At 35.1% G+C, this 21,859-nt stretch overlaps 5 protein-coding genes across 6 annotated transcripts; 2 read left to right on the forward strand and 3 right to left on the reverse strand.

The window, feature by feature from the left end:
• Window positions 1–3,231: 3,231 nt before the first annotated feature.
• LOC111478279 (NADPH-dependent aldo-keto reductase, chloroplastic-like) lies at window positions 3,232–4,978 on the forward strand. Its single transcript, XM_023122466.1, has 7 exons — window positions 3,232–3,433; window positions 3,513–3,563; window positions 3,627–3,703; window positions 3,798–3,885; window positions 4,058–4,333; window positions 4,412–4,657; window positions 4,731–4,978. The coding sequence occupies exons 1-7, from the start codon at window positions 3,317–3,319 to the stop codon at window positions 4,815–4,817; spliced, it is 942 nt and encodes a 313-aa protein (XP_022978234.1). The 5' UTR covers window positions 3,232–3,316; the 3' UTR covers window positions 4,818–4,978.
• A 2,930-nt stretch (window positions 4,979–7,908) lies between these two features.
• LOC111477694 lies at window positions 7,909–11,500 on the reverse strand. The gene is made up of 2 exons (XM_023121576.1): window positions 10,585–11,500; window positions 7,909–8,964 (listed from the first exon to the last, which is right to left on the reverse strand). The coding sequence occupies exons 1-2, from the start codon at window positions 11,498–11,500 to the stop codon at window positions 8,051–8,053; spliced, it is 1,830 nt and encodes a 609-aa protein (XP_022977344.1). The 3' UTR covers window positions 7,909–8,050.
• A 1,556-nt stretch (window positions 11,501–13,056) lies between these two features.
• On the reverse strand, window positions 13,057–13,944 carry LOC111478313. The gene has a single exon (XM_023122511.1). The coding sequence runs from the start codon at window positions 13,799–13,801 to the stop codon at window positions 13,130–13,132; it is 672 nt and encodes a 223-aa protein (XP_022978279.1). The 5' UTR covers window positions 13,802–13,944; the 3' UTR covers window positions 13,057–13,129.
• A 947-nt stretch (window positions 13,945–14,891) lies between these two features.
• LOC111478287 lies at window positions 14,892–15,958 on the reverse strand. Its single transcript, XM_023122479.1, has one exon. The coding sequence runs from the start codon at window positions 15,847–15,849 to the stop codon at window positions 14,959–14,961; it is 891 nt and encodes a 296-aa protein (XP_022978247.1). The 5' UTR covers window positions 15,850–15,958; the 3' UTR covers window positions 14,892–14,958.
• A 911-nt stretch (window positions 15,959–16,869) lies between these two features.
• LOC111478278 (uracil phosphoribosyltransferase) lies at window positions 16,870–20,900 on the forward strand. 2 transcript variants are annotated; one of them, XM_023122464.1, is made up of 12 exons: window positions 16,870–17,084; window positions 17,167–17,259; window positions 17,472–17,550; window positions 18,182–18,240; window positions 18,466–18,543; window positions 18,734–18,815; window positions 18,990–19,038; window positions 19,403–19,464; window positions 19,992–20,059; window positions 20,300–20,355; window positions 20,437–20,484; window positions 20,586–20,900. In XM_023122464.1, exons 1-12 carry the CDS (start codon window positions 16,950–16,952, stop codon window positions 20,635–20,637), a joined length of 861 nt encoding a protein of 286 aa, XP_022978232.1. In that variant the 5' UTR covers window positions 16,870–16,949; the 3' UTR covers window positions 20,638–20,900. The 2 variants fall into 2 exon arrangements, with proteins under 2 accessions (XP_022978232.1, XP_022978233.1); XM_023122465.1 differs by having other exon boundaries at window positions 16,871–17,084; window positions 17,181–17,259.
• The last annotated feature ends 959 nt before the right edge of the window (window positions 20,901–21,859 follow it).

Here is a 21,859-nt window from a genome sequence, read left to right on the forward strand (position 1 = left end):
AACGCGTTTGTTAGGGGGAGATTTTTACGCCCTTGTAAAGAATGCGTCGTTTTCTTTCTCAACCGATATGAGATCTCACATCAACGGTTCGAGTTAGTAATTTTCATTTATGCTTTGGGTTACTTCCAATCTCAAATGGGTTTCAAGTGTAGACTATATATATATATATAAAAGCAAATTAAAACCCATCTGCTGATATGAACAGCGCTCAAGAATAACACAAACAAGTAAACCGAGGAACCTTGAATCAGAAGCTAATACCAAGAAAACCCTCCAAATAATAATAATAAAAAAAAAAAACCTGAAAACAAGAAAGAAAAGATAATTAATAAAGAAAGGATATTTGGTAGAAGATTGCAATGCCAAATGGAGATTTAGTTTGGATATAGCTTTCTGTAGCTATCAGAAGGGGCTTGGACTCCATTTTGGCCAAATCTTGATTGTGGGTTAGCGTGAGAAGCTGGATTCTCATATCCAAACAAACCCCATATAAGATTTCATCGCCCAAATCTTTCAATAATCCCATAAAACCAAACCCATCTGCTCTCTTCTCTTCTCTTCAAAGAAACCAAATCAAGTAATAACCTTTGTGGTTGTAGAGGAAGATGGAGGGCCTCATTCCATTCCTTTACAAAGCCATTGTCCACTACAGAAATGGCTATAACGAAGCCGATAGGCAACCGTCATGGCGCTGCGACGAGTCTCCCTCTGCTTCAGCTTCATATGTAAGACTTGCAGGTGATGAACAAGACAGTGCCTCTTCTTCTTCTTCTTCTTCTTCTTCTTCTTCTTCTTCTTCTTCTTCTTCTTCTTCTTCTTCTAATGGCTGTGTTAGAATATCAGCTTCTGGGATTCGATCTCCTTTGCGTCGTTTGGTTTCCCGTCGAGTTGCTGCTTGAAATGAAAATTAAAGTGAAGGAAAGTAGAAAGCTTAAGTTTGGTGATTAAGGATAAGTTGTTGCTTGTAATTTAAGTTTCTAGCCGTTGGTTTTGGAAGTATGAGGTGTGTGTGTGTGTGCAGAAAGAAATCTCCGAAGGGAGAGCTGTGTGTGCAGCCTAAAAATATTGGCTGTGAGTGATGGTCCGGCCAAGAGGGCCGCCGTGTGCATGGTGGTTTGTTCAAAGCAATTACATATATTTTCAAGTATTTTTATTTGTTTGAATATGTTTAAGCTTAAGATATAAAGATTTGTTAACATATATATATATATATATATATATATATATATATATATATATATATATATATATATATATATATATATATTGGTTTAAATACTATTTTCGTGTGGACACCTCTCAACATACATGTTTTAAAACCGAGAGGTAGATGGCGATAAATAACATGCTAAAATGGACAATATCTGCTAGCATTAGTCTTATAATAGAAAAAAAAGATGCGAATTCAAACTCCACCACCATGGTTGGGTTGAAGAAATAAAAGATTTTACTGGAATTTCATTTCTTAATTATTCATTTCTTTTTCTTAATTGCCATCTGTCACGTTTATAATTACAAGATAATCTAAATGGTTAAAAATAAATAATTAAAAACCACCTTAGAAAAGGAACAAAACAATTAATAAAATAATAGTTAGGTAGGCAATTTATATTAAATAAAACGTGACAAATTGGAAGTTTAAAATATCTACGAGTAGATGTGCCATTTTTTTTTAATAGAAATGTTGATAAAAATAATATCTATTATGAAAAATAAAAAGTATTTTTTATATTTAAATTAATAAATAATTGGTTTAGACTTTTTAAACACGACTATTTAAAAAGATTTTATCAAATTAGAAGTGTAAATTCTAAATTTTAAAATCATATAAACTAAATATTAAAATTTTCATATTCTTATGAATCAAATTTATTATATTTATCTAATATAATTTTGTTGTTTGTTTTATATGTTATATGAATATTAAATGTTGATGTCAAACTTATGCGAAAATTATGTGAAAATATTATGAATACGGACTTATAAAAAAACAATAATAATAATAATAGTACCATGATTAAAAAAATGTTTTGATGTAATTTGAATTAAAAAAAAATGATATTAATTATGTAGGTCAATAATTAGTTTACATGAATTTTTATGGTTATTTTATTGATTAATCTAAATCATATTAGCTTCAATTGGAGTGATGGAAGTATTTATAAAACTTTTAATTTAAATTTTATTTCTAATTTCTAATTTTGAAAGTTTAGATATTAAATAAATGCAAATAACAACCAGTTTTGGGATTTAATCTAAAGATAACTTAAATTAAGACTTTAACAAATATTTATTACTTAGAAAATTACCATTCAAATAGAAGAACGAAATACAATAGATACGATATAGAATACTATAGATTGATATAGAGAAAAGATCTTTGGTGGGGATAACTCTAAATAAGCCATGGTGATTAACGATAGACCAATTATTTTGTTCGTTTAGAGAGAATTCACTCTCAACTATGGGTTAATAAGTTGAGATGTACCGAACTCGCTGCTCATTGAAAATTACAAATCAAATTAATTTGTTTCTAAATTTAAAAGACCACGACTCACTATTAAAGGGCATAATTTTTTTGAGTAAATGAAGCATGATATGTCTTTAATCAAAACACACACACATAATTATTTTTCAAATTAGGTTCTTTATCTTTGTACAATTTCCTAGAGATGGTTGAGTTCATCCTACCCAAAGAGACAATTATGCACAACACATCTCGAGCATCACAAAAGGAACAAAATTATGTTTAATGGCAAGTATGGTTGGAGAAATGAATAGGGTCGTTGTAAATATTGTCCTTCTTGAACTTTCATTTATCGACTTTCTCTCACAGTTTTAAAATATGGTTATTAAAAAGATGTTTCCACGCCTTTATAAGAAATATTTTGTTCTACTCTCTAATCAATAAGGGATCATAAATTTGAATATTCGATTGTTTAAGCGTAAGATGTAATTAAATGACCGAAATGAGTGTATTTTAAACGCGAGGAAGAGAGTGGTTTGGATGAGGAAGGGTGTTCTTGGCACATAAACGTGTGTTTGAGAGAACAGAGATCCTCATTTTGGGGCGCAACTCACTCAAAGGGAAAACAATGGAATCCATATAAAGTCTCCGACAATGGAAGACGAAGAGACGACCAGAAAAAGAAAACCCAATTTTCTCCATTCATTAATAATACCCTTTCTGTCTCACCAAAAACCAAACCAAACAAGGTAACCCCACCTCCGTTTTCTCTGTTCTCTCTGTTCTCTCTGTTTTTTCCAACCAAACTTCCAGAATAAACAACGTTGGAGATTCAGAAGCCCCAAAAACATGGACAAGCTCTCGCATTTTGATCTCAACACTGGATCAACCATTCCGGCTGTCGGCCTCGGAACATGGAAAGCCCCTCCCGGCGAGGTTGGAGAAGCTGTCAAAACCGCCGTCAAGGTTTCTCTGCATCCTTACTTATCTAAATTAAACTTAGTTTAGAGTAAAAATTGATGGGTTTGTCTGTTTCTATGTGCAGGCTGGTTATAGGCATATTGATTGTGCTCATGTCTACGACAACGAAAAAGAGGTTTTCTTTTCCCCCTTCTTCTTAACATAATTCTGTACAAGGAATTCATAAACTCTGTTGCAGGTAGGAGCAGCGTTTAAGGAACTGTTTTCAACGGGCGTAGTCCAGCGAAGTGAGATGTTCATCACTTCTAAACTCTGGTATCCCATCAAATTTCTTTACTTTTGTTTTGTCCTAAAAAACCCCATCATGATTACATCAAAATTAGTAGTGATTTTGCGTTGATCTCAACAGGTGCAGCGATCAAGCACCTGAAGATGTCTGCAAAGCATTGAGCAAAAGCTTAGAAAATCTTCAACTTGATTACATCGATCTCTATCTTGTATGCTTTTCTTATTCCCTATGAAAGTCTGATGTGACTGTTAGGAATCATGAACCTCTACTTTAGGATAGTGTTATATTGTTTGTTTTTGGCTTTCCTAAAAGGTCTTGTACCGATGAAAATAGTATTCCTTACTTATAAACAATCCTGAACAGTGACATGTTTATTTCAGGTACATTGGCCATTCAGGACGAAACCTGGGTCAAGAGGGTTCGCTCCTGAGGTCATGGCGCCGTTGTGTATTGCGGAAACGTGGAACGCGATGGAGGGGTTGTATGCATCTGGGCAAGCAAGAGCCATTGGTGTAAGCAACTTCTCAACAAAGAAGCTTCAAGATTTGCTCAAAACTGCCAAAGTTCCACCGGCTGTTAACCAAGTTGAATGCCACCCAGTTTGGCAGCAGCCTGCTCTTCACAACCTCTGCAAATCCACCGGCGTTCATCTTTCGGTACATTTTTTAAATCCATTAGCTATCAATAATCAACAGACACATGAATTTACATAGAAAATTGGATGATGGGTGCAGGCATATTCTCCATTGGGATCTCCAGGGAGCTGGGTGAAGGGTGAAATCTTGAAGGAGCCAATTCTCATAGAAATTTCAGAGAAGCTCAACAAGTCACCGGCGCAGGTGGCCCTCCGATGGGGCATCCAAAGTGGCCACAGTGTTCTTCCAAAGAGTGTAAATGAATCGAGGATTCTTGAAAACCTTAGCTTATTTGATTGGTCCATTCCCCCTGAGCTCTTCTCAAAATTCTCCCAAATTCATCAGGTAAGTAATTAATGATATTCAGCTCAAAAGCCATAGAAACTGATCTCATTTTTGCATGGATTGTATTATGCAGCAACGTCTTCTTCGCGGGGATTTTGCAGTCCATGAAACTCAAAGCCCTTATAAAAGCCTTGAAGAGCTTTGGGATGGTGAAATATGATATCAATATCCATATGAATTTGACAACGACACTTTGAATTTGTAATAAACATCGATTTGATCATTCTATTAGGACGCCATTTCATATTAATTCTGAGATTGTTTTGTAATAATTTATGTTGTTTTCTTTTTTTAACATTTTAAGTTCTTAGTCGCTCTTACCCATTTGTCTTTCTAAAATCTCAATTCATTGTTCCCCAAGTGTGGTATTAATTCTAATCCCCTTTCAAGGAATTGTGTTATAGTCTTCATTAATTTGTTAGAATTATGAAATTTATTTATTTATTATTCCATCCCATCACTGTCCACTCTTAAAATGGTAATTGATATCTTATCTATTAAACTATGCTTGAACTGAGAATGCTCAAATTTTATGAAAATTGGAATCTAAAAATAAAATTTTAAGAACCCGAACACAAATTTTAAGATCAACTTTTTAGAATTAACCTTATTTACTAACCATTCCTTTTCTTTCGAAATCTAGTAATTTACAAAAAAAAAAAAATAATAATAATAATTTTTTTAGATTCCAAGACTATTAATGTATCTATAAAATGGAAAATTTAAAAGGCAATTATTTTATTCAATCACAATCATAATAATGAACATCTTTGACGAGAGAGTGGAAACATATAGACTTTGACTTACTTTTGAGTCACCAAAACAACCCAACAACCCGTCAAATCAAGAAATATTTTGATAAGTCTATCGGGTGCAGCACGAACTAGAAGGAGTTTTAGAAAAATATCGAATTGAGAGTTAGCATCTTCGTTCGAGGATTCAAATCTTATATACTCGTGAATGAAATTGATGGATGCAACATTAGTGAAAAATTAGTGTTACAAATATTTTTATAACCCAAAGAGCTTATTATTCCATAACCAAACAAACTTCAATCCCCAACGGGAGTGATTTATTTTCTCCAAATACATATTCCACACTACAAAAACCCAAAGAAAAAACAAGACACCATAAGAACTAAACCCCAAAAAGAAGGGAAGAGATGAAAGAAGCACCGATACTCCCAATCACAGACGAAAGCATGGACGTCAAGATCCTCCCTGCCTTTCGCCCATGCTTTTGTCCATGATATACAGGAGGAGGAACTGTTGTTGCTGCAGCATATGGATATCCTTGATAAGGATAACCATAAGGAGGATATGGATACACATGCCCATGATAATTGTATCCATAAGGAGGACAAGCTTGGTTCTTGGGATATCCTTGGTGAGGGTAAGGATATCCATAGTTGTAAGAAGCATATGGATAATTCATGTTTGGGACTCACACACCCAAGAGATTGTAGGATTAGGGTTTTGTAATGAGAGCGCACAACCTGCTGAGGTTATAAGTAGGGGTGAGAACAAGTCTTCCATCACCAATTTCTTATATAATAAAAAAAGACCAAGACTTAGGAAGGTTCTTACTATAAATTAAATTTATTATTCATTTAAACAGTTTTTCTTTTTAATTAAATACCTATGGAGAGTGACGTCTTATTAAAATGAAATGTCGTCCTTTTCACATTAACCGACATGTTACGTATCGTTGTTAGCCTCATAGTTTTTAAATATGTCTGCTAGAGAAAGGTTTTCACATTTTATAAGAAATACTTCTTTCCATCTCCACTCCGAGGTGGGATCTCACAATCTACCATTTTGAGGCCAGTGTCCTCACTGGCACACCGTCTGATATCTAGCTCTGATATCATTTGTAATAGCACAATTTCACTGCTAATAGATATTGTTCGCTTTAACTTTTTTACGTATCATCATCTGCCTCATAGTTTTAAAATACGTCTTCTACGGAGAGGTTTCTACATTCTTATAAGGATTGATTCGTTTCCCTTTCCAATCGATGTGGAATCTCACATCATCGTGGCGTGGAGGTTTGAAATATGTTCTAATTGTTTTTACACAAATTTATTATATTCCTCTAAAATGCATTAAAAAATGAAAACACTAATAAAATCTAAAATGGAATTTTAGAATGAACAAATCGAAAATATATAAATTTGGAGATGGGTCCCATGAACGTCTGATCTTGTAGCACATATTATGAATTAATTAAATAATTGATTACTGTTCATATGACTTTATTACAAAGACATTTATTGCTACGTAAATCATGCTGTCGTGTCGTGCCATATTATCCTAGACCTGGTCATTATATAACTATATAGTCCTTAAAAATTATAATGTCATAACATATTAAAACAAGGCTAAAGTTTAAGACGTGCAGAAATTCATAAGATATTGTATGTAAGTACTCATGGCGGGGTTCGGGTTCTTCTTCAATTCATATTTTTGCACCTTCAATTTTGACGACCCTCGATATTGGACCTTTACTTGTTGAGCTGAACACAACGATGAATCTTAACTTAACTTTGACGAAACATGGTTACGATCTCATATCATATATTAGCTCTTCGTTTAATAGTTTTCAATAGTTAAAACATGTCACTTTTCATAAGCGGAAAAAAGACAAATTTGAGTGATGGCACCAAATTTTTTGTCTAAGTTTCTCCTAACTCTTGGAGATATCTATACACGTCACACCGACTCAATCTAATAAATTAATAAGTTGAAGCTGATTTTGGTTGAAACTTGGGTGAGAGGGCGAAGACAAAGTCATCTTCAAGTTGAATTAATAATTATTGTGTGAATCCATACCGAAATTCTTAGTTTTTGATTTACGATAAAAATAATGAGAAAAATCTATCTATATTTATTGGGATAAGATATTATTCATTCTTTGTTTGGAATTTAAGGGTTTCCTCCGATGCGCCGTTAGGTTTTGGCTACAACTCTAGTAGCAATTGATAATAATAATGAAAACTTCACCTCATGGTTTTATTTTTTTTGTTTTAACCAAAATGTTTCATATCAATAAACATGATTGTCGACACTTATATACCATGGATGTGACAACGGAGTAAACGAGGGGTATATGAATGCAATGAAAACCATATTGGAATTAGAGCGTTCTCGAGAACAAAACGACTAAAAATATCTTAAAAGAATTGGGAGTTACTATCTATACCAATAAGACGTACTTTCCTTTTCAGTTGCTCAATCATAGAAAATCCAATAATTTCTGTCTTTCATTTCATACATTAATTAACATTCTTAATTTACATTTATTCATACATTCAAACAAGAAACACAAAGGAAAGAAAAGACAAAGCAAACGACAGAGATCTTGTTCATACTTCCAATTCCAACTCCAATATCACTAAAAATTTAAAGGCATCCCAAAAATGGAACTGGTAACTGCACCCATGGTCAGTTTACCCACCAGAGAAAACATTGATTTTGTAAGCGTTCTCTCACGCGGCGGCGGCGGCGGCGGCGGCGCTTCATATCCATATTGACTTGCTTGATAATAACCATAATTATTGTACGCATATCCATAATTGAATCCAACAGGATAGCTAAAATAAGGGACGGCGAAACCATAAGGAACTTGGGGTGGCCCAGTTGGCCACGGCGGCGGTGCAAACGAAATCCCACGTGAGGCAGTCCCACTCGGCGGTGGAATTGGAGGCTCGGTAGAGTGAGCGGGCGGCGAGTCGTACGGCTCCAAAAGGCAGTCAAGATGGATATTGACACCACAAATATCACATCCGTACACCCAACGAGATGAACAATCAGTTCTGCAAACAACACAGTTTCCAAAGGTCAGCTTTTGGAGCTTTAAAGTATGGTTTTTGTCGATCACATGGTCAAGCTCTTCGGGGAGTTGAGTGCACAGTGGGTGGGCGTCAAAGTTGCAATCTTTACATCGGTAGTAGAGGCCCTTGATGGGGCCCAGGCAGACGTCGCAAAACCTGCCGCCGGGGGCTGCAGCTTCGGGTTTAAGAACGTCCAAAGTGAGGTGGTGGTGGTGGATGAATAAGGACAGCTTTTCTGGGCAATTGGCGCAGAATTCATGCAGGTCGAAATCGCAGCCGTGGCATCGGAATCGGCTGTTGGAGCCGAAGGTTTTGCAGCCGTCGCAGTAGTAATCTTGATCGTCGGAGAGAAAAACCAAGGGGTGGTTTGGATGTGTGAAATGAAATTTGGTGTTCTTCGGCACCGGAGCCATCTTTCTCTGATGATCTTTTTGGTTGTTGGATTTGCTAAGGGGAGAAACAAGATCATTAAATGCTACAATAATGCGTCTATTATTATTATTATTTTATGATTTCTACCTTTTCTCTTTTTCCTTGACTAACATTGTTAATGGAATATCTCAACACAAAAACATTTATTTTAGATTCGTATCGATTTTTTATTTTAAACATGCAATTTAAAGTTAGCCCGAATGATAAGAAAATTACTGGGAGGAAAAGTAAAATTCAGATTACCTTGATCAAATATATTAACAAAACACTTATTTAAGATTTGAATCATCTCACAACCAAAATTGATTATGTAAGTTTAAATAATTTTGCATGCCGCCTAAATTATATTGAATTGCAAATAAACTTAGTCATTGACTAATGGAAAACTCAAATGCTTATTTTATTATATTTTCCAAGCTATCTTACAATATAATATATATAGCTTCTAAAACTCTTAACCTTCGGGGACTTTCCAAGAATTGCAGCTTTCATACTTTATCATAATTAATCACTATGTATACTTTATGACCATAATTAGCTATTACATAAACAAGCCTTAAAATACATTAAAAAATACAATAACTCAAGATTATCATCCATCGTAAATTTGTAACCATCTAAAAATAAATGAAGCCCAACTCAAAGTATTTTGAAGCCAATATTGCAGGACTCACATACCTTGGTTCATATCAAATTGGTTAAGGTATACATATATATATATATTAATGAGTGTATTTAGTTTTTTTTTAAAGATAATTAATTATGGATACATCTATGTATTTATTTTATATTTTAAGGAACATAATCAATAATCAATAATCATTGTTACCATTTTAATATTAAATTTTAAAAAATATATATGTTTAATCATAAATTCATAGGACTTTGGAAAAAAATATTTGCTTAGCAAAGGCATGATTCATGGGTTCTTTAGTTGACTTTAATTTACCAACTTGTGATTAAATAAAGACTTTGACTTAGTTTTGTTTCGCTTACGTTAATATCAAATTATAGTTCTAATCTGGGTAATTTGTTCTTTATATTAATTTATTATTAAAACTTTGGTATAATCTTCATTTCATTTAATATATAGATAACATCTAATTATAGAATCTATTAACATCTTTTTTTCTTTTTTTTAATATTTTATGCTTAATTAGATTATTAAACATAAAATTCAATTTAATATCTAATATGCCAATTAATTTTTAAAACTCCAATTAATTTTTAAAACTCTATACATGTCAAGTCGAATATTATTTACTCATTGGGTTGGATATGAATCACTATTTTAAAGATTGAACCAACCATTTTAAATCATATTCGATCATATTTGAATTCACCGGTCGAGCTAGCCCATGAACTTATCATTAAAAGAATTAATATTCGATAGGCTTATCCAATGGATTTAGTCAAAATCCAATTCAAGTTTGACCCAAACTTTGATGTAATAAGACAAACTCGTGAATTGAGTCATGGTCTTGTTGAAGGTTGATAGGCTGATCCAAACAATTTCCCTTAAATTTATCTGACTTGATTGGATTTGGTTCCATCTAATGATATCAGTAGACTTTCTAGACATAAAATTAAATATTTCCAGATACATTAGATTTTTTAAAAGTTTACGAACAAGTAAGCTCGATTGTGATAAATTGTTAAAAACCAATGGATCCGAAAAGAAAACCATTGATAGCACCTGAAGCTATATTTCCAATGAGAGAAAACATTGTATTCCCAAACAGTGATCCCCAATTTGACGACGACGATGAAGATTCATGTCCATGTCCATGCCCATGCCCATGCCCATGTCCATATCCATGCCCATGTCCATGTCCTCCGCCGTGATATGGCGGATAATTGGGGATATTATTATTGTATGGAAATGGATATCCAGGATACCCATAATAAGAATTCGGAACACCCCAAGGGAATCCATACCCATAATAATAATTCCCTCCATAACCAGGCGGAAATCCACCATTAAAATGAGGCTTCTCCGCCGTCGACGGCGGTGGAGCATTTTGTATCCCACGTGTCCCGCTGCTCTTCTTTGAACCGTACGACTTCCGAAGACATTTGATATGTATGTTGACTCTACAACCATCGCATCCGTACACCCACAAAGAACAACAATCAATTCCACAAACCCCACAATTCCCAAACGACGACTTCTGGAGCCTCAAGCTATGGTAGTCGTCGATGACGTGGCGCACCTTCTCCGGCAGCTGAGTACAAAGTGGGTGAACATCAAAGTCGCAGTGGCTGCACCGGTAGGACACGCCGTCGATGGATTCACGGCAAATATCACAGATGGTCGTCGTTCGGTGATGGGTTTGGGGTTTAGAGAGAATGAGAGAGAGTGGGTGGCTGTGGAAGGAGGAGGAGAGTTGGTGGGGGCAATTAGCGCAGTACACGTGGATGTCGGCGATGCAGACGTGGCATCGGAATCTGTCGCCGAAACCGGTGGTTTTGCAGGCGTGGCAAATGTAATTGGTTTGGTCGGTTGTGTTGTGAATGAGATGGTGGTTTGGATGGACATGGGAGAAGTGGGGGTTGAGATTCTTGGTCAATGCAGCCATTTCTGTGTCTGTTTGTGATAACACACATTGAGTGGGAAGCATTTATAGAGAGAACAACGCGTTTTGTGTATGCATTCTACTTCCACCACCACCCTCTTGTCATCTCTCTCGTTGACTTACAAATTAATTGAAACCCAATACTTTTTTTTAACTCAACTTGAGTGTCTAAACAAGTGTAACACTGAGAGACACGGTCAACGCAAAGTCGAGTCAAATGACTTGGCCAAGTGTATAGATAAGTTATTTGTGTCGCAGATGATTGAACATGCACGCACAAGTGATGTATCGAACAACCTTAGATTCCACACAAGTAATATTCGGTTGGCGAAGACAGCTCCTGTTGAGAATTGTTGGGAGTGAGTTACACATTGGCTAATTTAGGGAATGATCATGGGTTTATAAGTGAGGAATACTATCTCCAGTAGTATGAGGCTTTTGGAAAGCCCAAAGTAAAGCCACGAGAGCTTATGCTCAAAGTGGACAATACCATACCATTGTGGAAAGTTCTGATTCCTAATAGATCCCATTTAAGCTTTGTCAATTCTGATTCCTAACAGATCACACAATTGTGGAAAGTTCTAATTCCTAACAGATTCCATCTAAGATTTGACAAAGCCACAAAGCAACGCGAAAAATATATATGGTATTTGCCTTCTCCTTTTAAGGTTGGTCATGAGTGTGTTAAGATCATGATGTTGCATGATTGAAAAAGTACGACCATGTCAGTTAGTATCAGACTCACATTTTGAGTGTCTAGTTTGATAAGATAGTTAGAGAGATGAACCGGAGAGTTGATTGGATATAAATTTTTTATCTTATTTTTAATTTTTTTTTCTTCAAAATGGTTGGTACAAATAGAAATAACTAAATGTCTTAGGGACAAAACAACTCATAATTATTATTTATATTCATCTATGTACTAAGTCGACGAACCGTTTTGTTGTTGTTTTATATGAATAAATAATAGGATGCAAAAAAAAAGACATAAAAATTGATTAGGCGACAAATTCTTACTTTTTTTATATATAAAAAAACATTAATTTTTTATATTATATTATTAAAATAGATTTAAAGTGGATTTAAGAAAATATCATACGACAAGTTGGTCGGAAGTGTAGATAACTCGTTCGAACTTGTTATAAAATTAATATTTTTATTATTGTTTTTGAGTTGTATTAAATTAATTTATGAGAGTTGTGTTGGACATTATATTAATATTTATACTATTATTTATAGAAAGTCAATAACGGTGGCTCTTTTCAATCAACTAGGACATAAATTCAGCCCAATATATAACACGACAAAATAACAAGTTTGGTCGATATACCATTTATAATGGATCAAGTCTACAACAATTAAATATTATTCTTTTTGAGTTTTATTTTCATGAATTTCTCACGTTTTATCTCACAAATTTATTGGGACTGGTATATGATTGTTACCAAACCCAATCAATCTTTTTAATCAGAAGAGAAGTGCAAAATAAACGCAATTGTTGTATATACACTACAAACATTTGATTATATTATATATATGAACACAATGAAAAGGGAAAAGAGAGGGAACAATGGAGGTATTGGAATTTTTCAATTGGGGACGATGAACAGAACACCATCAGAAATTGAAGGATTAAAAACCAACGGAACCGAAAATAAAATCAGAGAAAGCACCAATCGCCAAATTCTCAACCAGAGAAAACATCGTACTCCCAAACATCGGTCCCAAGCTCGGCGGATGATTATTGTTGTGTGCAAATTGAACAGGTCCAGGATACCCAATTTGGTAATTCGGGTATCCCCAACCGGGAAAACCACCGTGGTTAGGAGGTGGCCACGTCGCCCACGGTGGCGGTGGGTGGTGGTGCATCCCACGTGACCCAGATGGCCGGTTGGTTTTCTCCTGCGAACCCAAGGGCTTTCGAAGGCATTTGAGATGGATGTTGACCTTACAAGCGCTGCAGCCGTAGACCCAGAGAGAAGAACAATCAGCTTTACAAACAGAGCAGCGGGCATAGGAGAGCTTGTGGAGGAACAGCTTATGGTTGGGGTCAATAACGTGGCGGAGGCTGCTGGGGAGGTGGGTGCAAAGTGGGTGGACGTGGAAGTGGCAGTTCTTGCAGTGGTAGAAATTGGCGTGGATGGATTCGCAGCACACGTCGCATACCCGATGGGTTCGAGAGGGAACATGGGGGTTGCGGATCATGTGAGCGAGTGGGTGGCGGTGGAGGAAGGAGGAGAGTTCGTGGGGGTAGTCGGAAGAGGTATGCATTGTCGGAGGATGGTTTGGATGGGCATCAGCCATTTCTCTCGATCAGTACCCACAAAAGGAGACAAAAATAGCGCCTTTGTTGCTTGGGGGGCACTCTTGTTTATATGGGTCTCGTTGCTTTTGGCAAAGACCAAGACTTTTAGGGTTTTTATTAAAAAAAAAAAAAATTCCTTTGATTTATTGTTACCGGTCACTGTTATCAGTTGTTTTCTTATACGTATATTTCCCTACAAAACCATGAATGAAATAGAATCCATGCACATCACTCTCAAGTTGAATTTGTATATTGCGTGTTCATTTCGAGTCATTTGAGTGACATTCAAACTTATAGAGGTGAAAGTTTAAGCCCAAATAATTATATATATATATATACATGTTGCATAAATGTTTACTTATTCGATAAGATTTTAAAACGTACCATTGAAAAAATAATATTCTTAATTTTTTAAAAAAGTTTAAAATTACCAAGGGATAATAGGGATAATAGTTAATATTTTATTTCAAAAATATTTTTAAACTTGAGTTGATAAAAGTGGTTTAAAAAATATACTTAAATTTTAATTTTTTTTTTTTAAAAAAAATACTTCTACGGTTAATAATACCAAAACACTCGTAAATTCAAAAAAATAATATTAAAAAGTTTGAAATTTTATTAGTATTTTTTAATTTAGTAAAATTTGTTTTAAACAAAAATGGAAGGGTTTAATATATATATATATATATATATATATATATATATATATATATATATATATATATATATATATTTTGTAAGGTTTAATGATATTTTTGAAATACTCTAGATATGAGTGTTTTCGAAATAATTTTTTTTTAATTTTTAAAAAATAGTTAAGAGTATTATAAGAAAAGTAGTAAAATTTTATTAATTTAAATAAGAAGAAATCTGAGTAGAATAGAGAAATAGATAAAAATCTGATTAATTCCAAAGTATTAATTAACAAATTAGTTAGATATAAACAATTTTATTTTATTTTATTTTTATTTGTTTTTGCTTTATTATTATTTTTTGTCTGGATTCTGAGTTTAGTAGGGACAATGAATTACTTAAAGTAGTAATTTATAAGTTTTTGTGATAATAATTGACGTATTTTTATTGGAATAAGCTCGAATTTGAATTGCAATGAAAAGGCAAGACATTTCAATTTCCAGTTACAATAATCGAAATCCGACTAGAACCCAATAGGGAACCCAAAAATAACACTAGACATCACGCCAACTGTCAGTCTGCCCACTAGAGCAAACATTGACTTTCCAGGCTTTCCCCCACTAGCCGACGGCGGCGGTGGCTGAGCTGCATTCACTGCTTCACTCGTCTGATGATTCACATTACTGTGCACAAATCCATAATTTGGGTACATAAAATGGTAATCGGGAACGCTGTAAGGGGCGGCGTAGCCATAACCACCATTATGCCCTCCCATTCCAAAATTACCGTACGGAAATCCCCCACTATTCCACGGAACGCCGCCAGGAAACGGAGGCGGCCCGGCTGTCCACGGCGGTCGTATCCCACGAGACGTTGTCTGACTCGGCGGCGATACGTCCGGTCCAATCAAGCAGTCAAGATGGATATTGACTCTACAGATCTCGCATCCGTACACCCAAAGAGAAGAACAGCCCTGTTTGCAAACAGAGCAGCTACCGTACGGAATCTTCTGGAGCTTCAAAGAATGTTTGTTGTCGACCACATGGCGGAGCTCTTTGGGGAGTTGGGTGCAGAGTGGGTGGGCGTCGAAATCGCAGTCTTTGCACCGGTAGAACAGCCCCTCAACTGGGTCCCGACAAACGTCGCAGATTCGCTCGTTCAGGCGAGCGCCGCTGGGCTTACGGAGAACCAGAGTGAGGTGGTGGTTGTGGTGGATGAATGAGGAGAGTTTGTCGGGGCAATCGGCGCAGTATTCGTGGATATCGAAATTGCAGGAATGGCATCGGAACCGGCTGCCGGAACCGGGGGTTTTGCAGCCGTCGCAGATGTAATCATGGTGGCTGTCGGAGTGATACAGCAACGGGTGGTTTGGATGTGTGAAATGGAACTTGGTTTGGTTCGGCACCGAAGCCATCGTGGTTTGGGTTTCGGGGACGAGCAGAGGAGATATTAAAGGCGGAGGAGAACGCGTTTTTTTAAATTTAGCTTCTCATTATTTTGTTGACTTGCTTCTTTTGGTTGACTAGCAAGTTGCCATGATAATAAAAATATCAATTATATTTGAAAATTTTAATGTAATAATATCTAAAATTTGAATTTTAAATGCATATTCATATTAACAATATAAGAAATTTAAAACCTATAGTCATCTTATAAATTGAATTTACATTTATCTAATTGAAATAGGTTAATATAATATATTATATTAATTATTTTAAGCCTTTACTTTGACCTCTTCAATATTTTTAAACGTGTGAAATTTAATTTATATAAAAATGTAAAGTCCGTGTACAAAAAATCAATTTTTTTAAGATTAAATTAATAAAAATATCGTTAGATGTTATAATTTCTTTCAAAAATATTTTTAAACTTTTAAAAATTTTAATAGTATCTTTTAATTTTATATATTTATCCCTAGTTTTGGAGGAAAACGGTCAGCACATGCTTTTCTACGTTAATAAAAAAATATTTCTATTAAAATATATAAAATATACATTTAAAATTTGAACTAGATTGAAAGGGATTAAATATATATTGAGATATATTTATTTAAATATGATTTAGATAAAAAAGTGTTAGACTAACACGACTCTTCACAATGGTATGATATTGTTCATTTTAAGCATAAGTTCTCGTGACTTTGCTTTGGGCTCCTAAAAGACTTCGTATCAATGGAGATAGTATTAATTGATTATAAACTCAGGATCATTCCCTAAATTAGTCTATATATTTTAAAATTAAGATCTGATGATTTTGAATGAAAGGTTTATTCTGTAGTATTCAAATGTGTATCTTCGTTAGCAATGATAAGTTTCTAATTGGGCCTTAGATTCAATCGTGGCCCAATATAAACGACTGGGTGAGGCCCACGACCGTTAGTTAGGGGTAGAACAGAGATTATTATTTTTAAAAAATATATTTTATATTTGAAAAGTGGAACCAGAATCTGAGACTGGCATCTCCGCTAAGATCGCAGGAAATCGAATCCTGGACTCATTATCATTACTTCCACGAATGGCTTTGTGCCGCATAAATCTTCCTCACCGGTGTTCTTCCGGAACACCGCGCCTTGCCCCCACTTGGTCCCTCCAAAACCCTAATCCTCCTCAATTACTTTCTCCTTTTCCATCTCTTCTCAATTCCAATAAGGTAACGCCTCTTCCCTTTTGTCGCCTCCCGGATTCTCCCAAACTTGGTACTTATTTATCTCCAATCTTTGTTTTACCATTAGTTATCCTATTCCAGAATCCGGCGCCGAAGCTTTATTGCCATGAACGCTCACATGGCCACGGAACCCAAGCCTGTTTCAGATGATAGAATGCTCGTTAGTACTTCCTTACTCTTATCTTATTTTGCATTTTTCTGTTTCGCTTAATGTGAGGCTTATTACTATAGGTTGTAAGAAAATTCGTAAGAACTGATCAGAATTTTGTAAAATGTGTAACTTATAGTTTTAGACTGGTGATTGGATTAACTGGAACGATTTAATTCGTTTTTTAATTAATTTTTTATTAAGTGTAGTCGATGGATTTACAGGTTTATGTTCCTCCTCATCCGTTGATCAAGCACTGGGTTTCAGTTTTGAGGAATGAACAAACTCCTTGCCCCATTTTTAGTGAGTATTGATGTAGTTCTTAAAGATGTCTTCTTATCGTGCTGTAGATGTAGTAAAAAGAACACTTGTACTTTGCAATTCTATGTAGTATAGGTTGCATGTTTAGAATTATTCAAACTTGGCATGATCGATCTGACTTGTGGAGTGATTTGAATCTCAAACGAGTGTTATTGCCTTAAGATATTAGATCAATAAGGTAATCTGAATTTTAGTTCCCCGGAGAGATTTATTATCATTGGGGCTAAGTTTTTTTGCAATTCTACATTGCATGTCTAGAATCATTCAAGTTTGACATGATCAATCATCTTACTTGTGGAGTGATTTGAATCTCAAACAAATGTTTTTGCTTTTAGATATTTGATCAACAAAGTAATCCAAATTTTACTTTCCCTTGTAGTGATTTTCTTATCACCTCATCTTTCCTGTCTTTGTTAAATTTGTCAATAACCATTTTCATTTATGAGCCATGAGAAAAACTCCAGGTGAAGTTTTCAATTGAAAAACTGTAGGATGACTGAGATAGTCGAGTTGTGTATTTGAGTAGTGGAAGGCAGTTTTCTCTAGTAAGCTTTCGCCTTTTGCCTATGCCATCAATAACTTGTGGAGGATATTTATGCTTTATTTATTGCAGAAAATGCAATGGCAGAGCTAGGAAGACTGCTTATTTATGAAGCTTCAAGGGATTGGCTGGTTAGTTCTTATACTACTTGAATATTGCATTAGAGCCTTCCTTAGTAGAGTGAAACCATTAAATGCTTAGATAAATAAAAATAACTATTATTATTACTTTTGTATTCATGTAATAAAAAACTATTCTGATGAGAGAAGAACAAATCTTCAAGTCTTATTCAAATAAATGTCAGTTTTAGTTTATATTTGTATTTACTTACAAATTTGTGTTTCTATCCGTATCAGCCTACTGTAACGGGGGAGATACAGTCACCCATGGGTGTTGCTTCAGTTGAGTTTGTCGATCCAAGAGAGCCTGTGGCGGTTAGACTTCTTTTTTTCCCCCACTACTCTTGTTCTGGCCTAATGATTAATGCTTATACTTCCAGTTTGTTGCCGCCACCCCCACCACAAAAAGGAAAGAAAAGGACAGCAATACAGTTATGCTGTTTTATTTCGGTGGAATTTTTTGCGTTAAAGCCTAAAATTGTTCATTTTACTCTTGCCTTTTCAGATAATTCCCATCCTCAGAGCCGGTCTAGCTCTTGCAGAATACGCATCATCTGTATTGCCTGCAACAAAAATGTACCATCTTGGTAAGGGCAGTAGGATAATGCTATGATGTTCTGATCAGAAAAGATATTCATGTGAAGGCTGGCGTGTTGTAATTTTGTTTATTTACCATATATTTTTTAATCAATTTATTTAGTTACGTCGATATGATCTCAATTTTCATCCCTTTTAATTTCATATTTTCTTTCAAATTAAAGGGATAAGCAGGGACGAGGAGACTCTTCAACCAACTATATATCTTAACAAGTGAGCTTTCCAAGTCATTATAAATATTACTTTGTTAATGACACTTGTTTGTTGCATTTTTCATGCTTTTTCTCTACGCATTATTAAATTTTTTACTTCTTATGGTCATCTCTGTTCTACGACCCTGAGGTAAAGCAGTGTCAACTTTCCCTTGTTTTACCAATAAAGCTCTAAATGAATAATGAGGTTTGGAATACCATACCATACCATTCTTTTTCTCTCCGTATTTTTTTCTGAGTTCAACATATTGGGATGAGGATTCAAACCTTTGATGTTTTGTTTGAGGATATGATGCCTTGGCTTCTTGAGCTATGCACAAGAGTATATTAACTCTTCACAATTTCATTTTATGTTGCTTTCACAGGTTACCTGAAAATTTTCCTGAAGGTTCTCGAATTTTTGTGGTTGATCCCATGCTTGCAACAGGTAATTATTATTATACTAATTAATGGAACTCCTTTTTCCTTTTTCCTTCTTTGGATGATCATGGTTGCTTAGTTTAGTTGATGTGTACTTGACCTATTCCACGAGACAACTACTTGAGCCAACAACAATTGGTACTGTAAAGCTCATAAGACCGTATATGTTTTGCCACCGCAGTTTAAATTCATAGCTCTGAAAGTTGGGCCAATTGATGGTTATTTGCTTGGGCCAGTTTAAGTTCATTGCTTGGTAGTGATTCGATTGATAGAAAGTTATTCTGATCTCTGTATAATTGAACTTTTTATCCTTTGCCTGTTGTTCTAGTATTACTCGTTCCCCTTTCTTTACTCTCTTGTCATTCCTGTCATGACCTCATTTAGAAACTATGTTGTTTGAGAATGTTATAGCATCCATGTAACTTGCACTTGTGTGTCAAGTTAATGTTTACGGGAATCATCATTTAATATAACGGTGAATTGGGCAGTTATTTTATTTACTTTAATATGTTTTTCTGGGTATCATAATTTCAGGTGGCACAGTTGTGGCAGCTCTTGATCTCATAAAGGAACGTGGAATTGACAACAAGCAAATAAAAGTGGTATTGAAATTAGCGGATCTCTTGCTTTTGTGTCAAGTTTTTTGGGTATTAACTATCAAAAGACCAATGCGTCATGGTTTTGCACTGCAGCAGTAGTCAATAATTTTGGATATTGTGTGTCCTTGATGATAGCCATCTAAATAAGTCTCCTTAAATCATATTCAACTTTCAATCCGTTCACTGTGAATATCTGAAGTTCTGAAGTCCGTTATATACTAAAATTGGATTGTCATATCGCAGATATCTGCTGTTGCTGCACCTCCCGCTCTAAAAAAGCTCGGCGAGAAGTTTCCAGGGTAATCACCTGTTCTATTTGATTCAATCTTAAAACAAAGTCAAAAGTCTTCCACTAATCCTTGGACGTTTGTGATCTTCAGGCTACACGTATACACCGGAATTATTGACCCGACAGTTAACGAAAAAGGGTTTGTTTTATTACCAAATGATTTAAGTCTTGATGTTTAGTAGTTTGAAAGTGAACAAATCTTGCCCACAATATTGAGGTTGGCTGATTGGTTGTTTGCAGGTTTATAATTCCTGGACTTGGAGATGCTGGCGATCGCAGCTTTGGCACATGAAACTGTTTCATTGAGCATCAGAAATTCTGTTGCTTGGTAATGATCTACTTGAGATTATATGGCGATTGTAAGATTGCGTATAATCAAATGATAATTTCTGAATGTCACGGCAATGAAAGAGTCAGTATATAGGAGAATTAGGGGAAAAGCTATATTTATGGACTTAATCTTTCCTCCCTCCTCCATCGATTTTAGTTGTAGTTGTGTTTTTCTAAACTGATATGGTTATTTACAATGCTTGGATTTTGTTATGGTTTCTGAAATCTTTACAAATCCTTTACTTTCTTGCCATGGTCAATAGCCAGTTGAATCTCCACCTCCACCTCCGGTATCACATCTCCTCCACCACCACCACTGTCATAACCCTCCTCGCCCACTGAAAATCGTTCCGTCGTCACCATAAACAGGACCTCGGCTGTTCATCTAATGCTTGATGTACTCTCCACCAACCGCATGAATTACCGTTAAAACACCAAATAAGAAAAACATAAACATCAATAAAAATCAAAATCACTGTGGGCATTGGGTCATTGCCTGCAATGATCTCCGATCGCCTCTCCGCTGCTGCAATCGATCGAACAAAATCCTCAATTTTCTAAACTTTTTTTTTTGTTAAAATAATATGGTTAGATCGGTTGACTTTGGAATATTTGAGGGACAGAAACGATTAATTGACCTATTAAATGTTTGTTATACTTTCTTGGTCGTTTATTAGTTGGAGGATAATTGAGTACAATATTCTTTTCATAAGCATATGGCAACTGTTGAAATTATGGATGCAACTTCATGGAAATGAGAAATTTGTAATTGTTTTCTTACCATTTGAGTCATGGTTATCTATTTTTTAAATAAATGTTTGAATTTTTTGGTCAAATTATAAGCCAAAAAGCTTTATAATACTTTTTTCAAAACTCTAAAAATTAACTTAAATGAATTTTCTTTATCATTTTCATATCAGGTAAATATTTCATAATTTATAGCAAACTTTTTTTTTCAAGATATTTGGAGAAAAACTTATAATTGCAAGAATTTATTTCAACACAACCAATGATAAAACACAAATTCTTTACTAATTTTCTTTACTTATACACCAGATATCCATTCCAAACATAAATGCTGCTACCCTTATCATCAATCGCCACAGCCGCCTCCGCCGCCACAGCCCCCACCACCGTCGCCACAACCCCCATCACCACCACCCCCACCGCCGCCACAGCCCCCA

This window comes from Cucurbita maxima, unplaced genomic scaffold (genome assembly GCF_002738345.1).
Source record: "Cucurbita maxima cultivar Rimu unplaced genomic scaffold, Cmax_1.0 Cma_Scf00004, whole genome shotgun sequence".
NCBI lineage: Eukaryota > Viridiplantae > Streptophyta > Magnoliopsida > Cucurbitales > Cucurbitaceae > Cucurbita > Cucurbita maxima.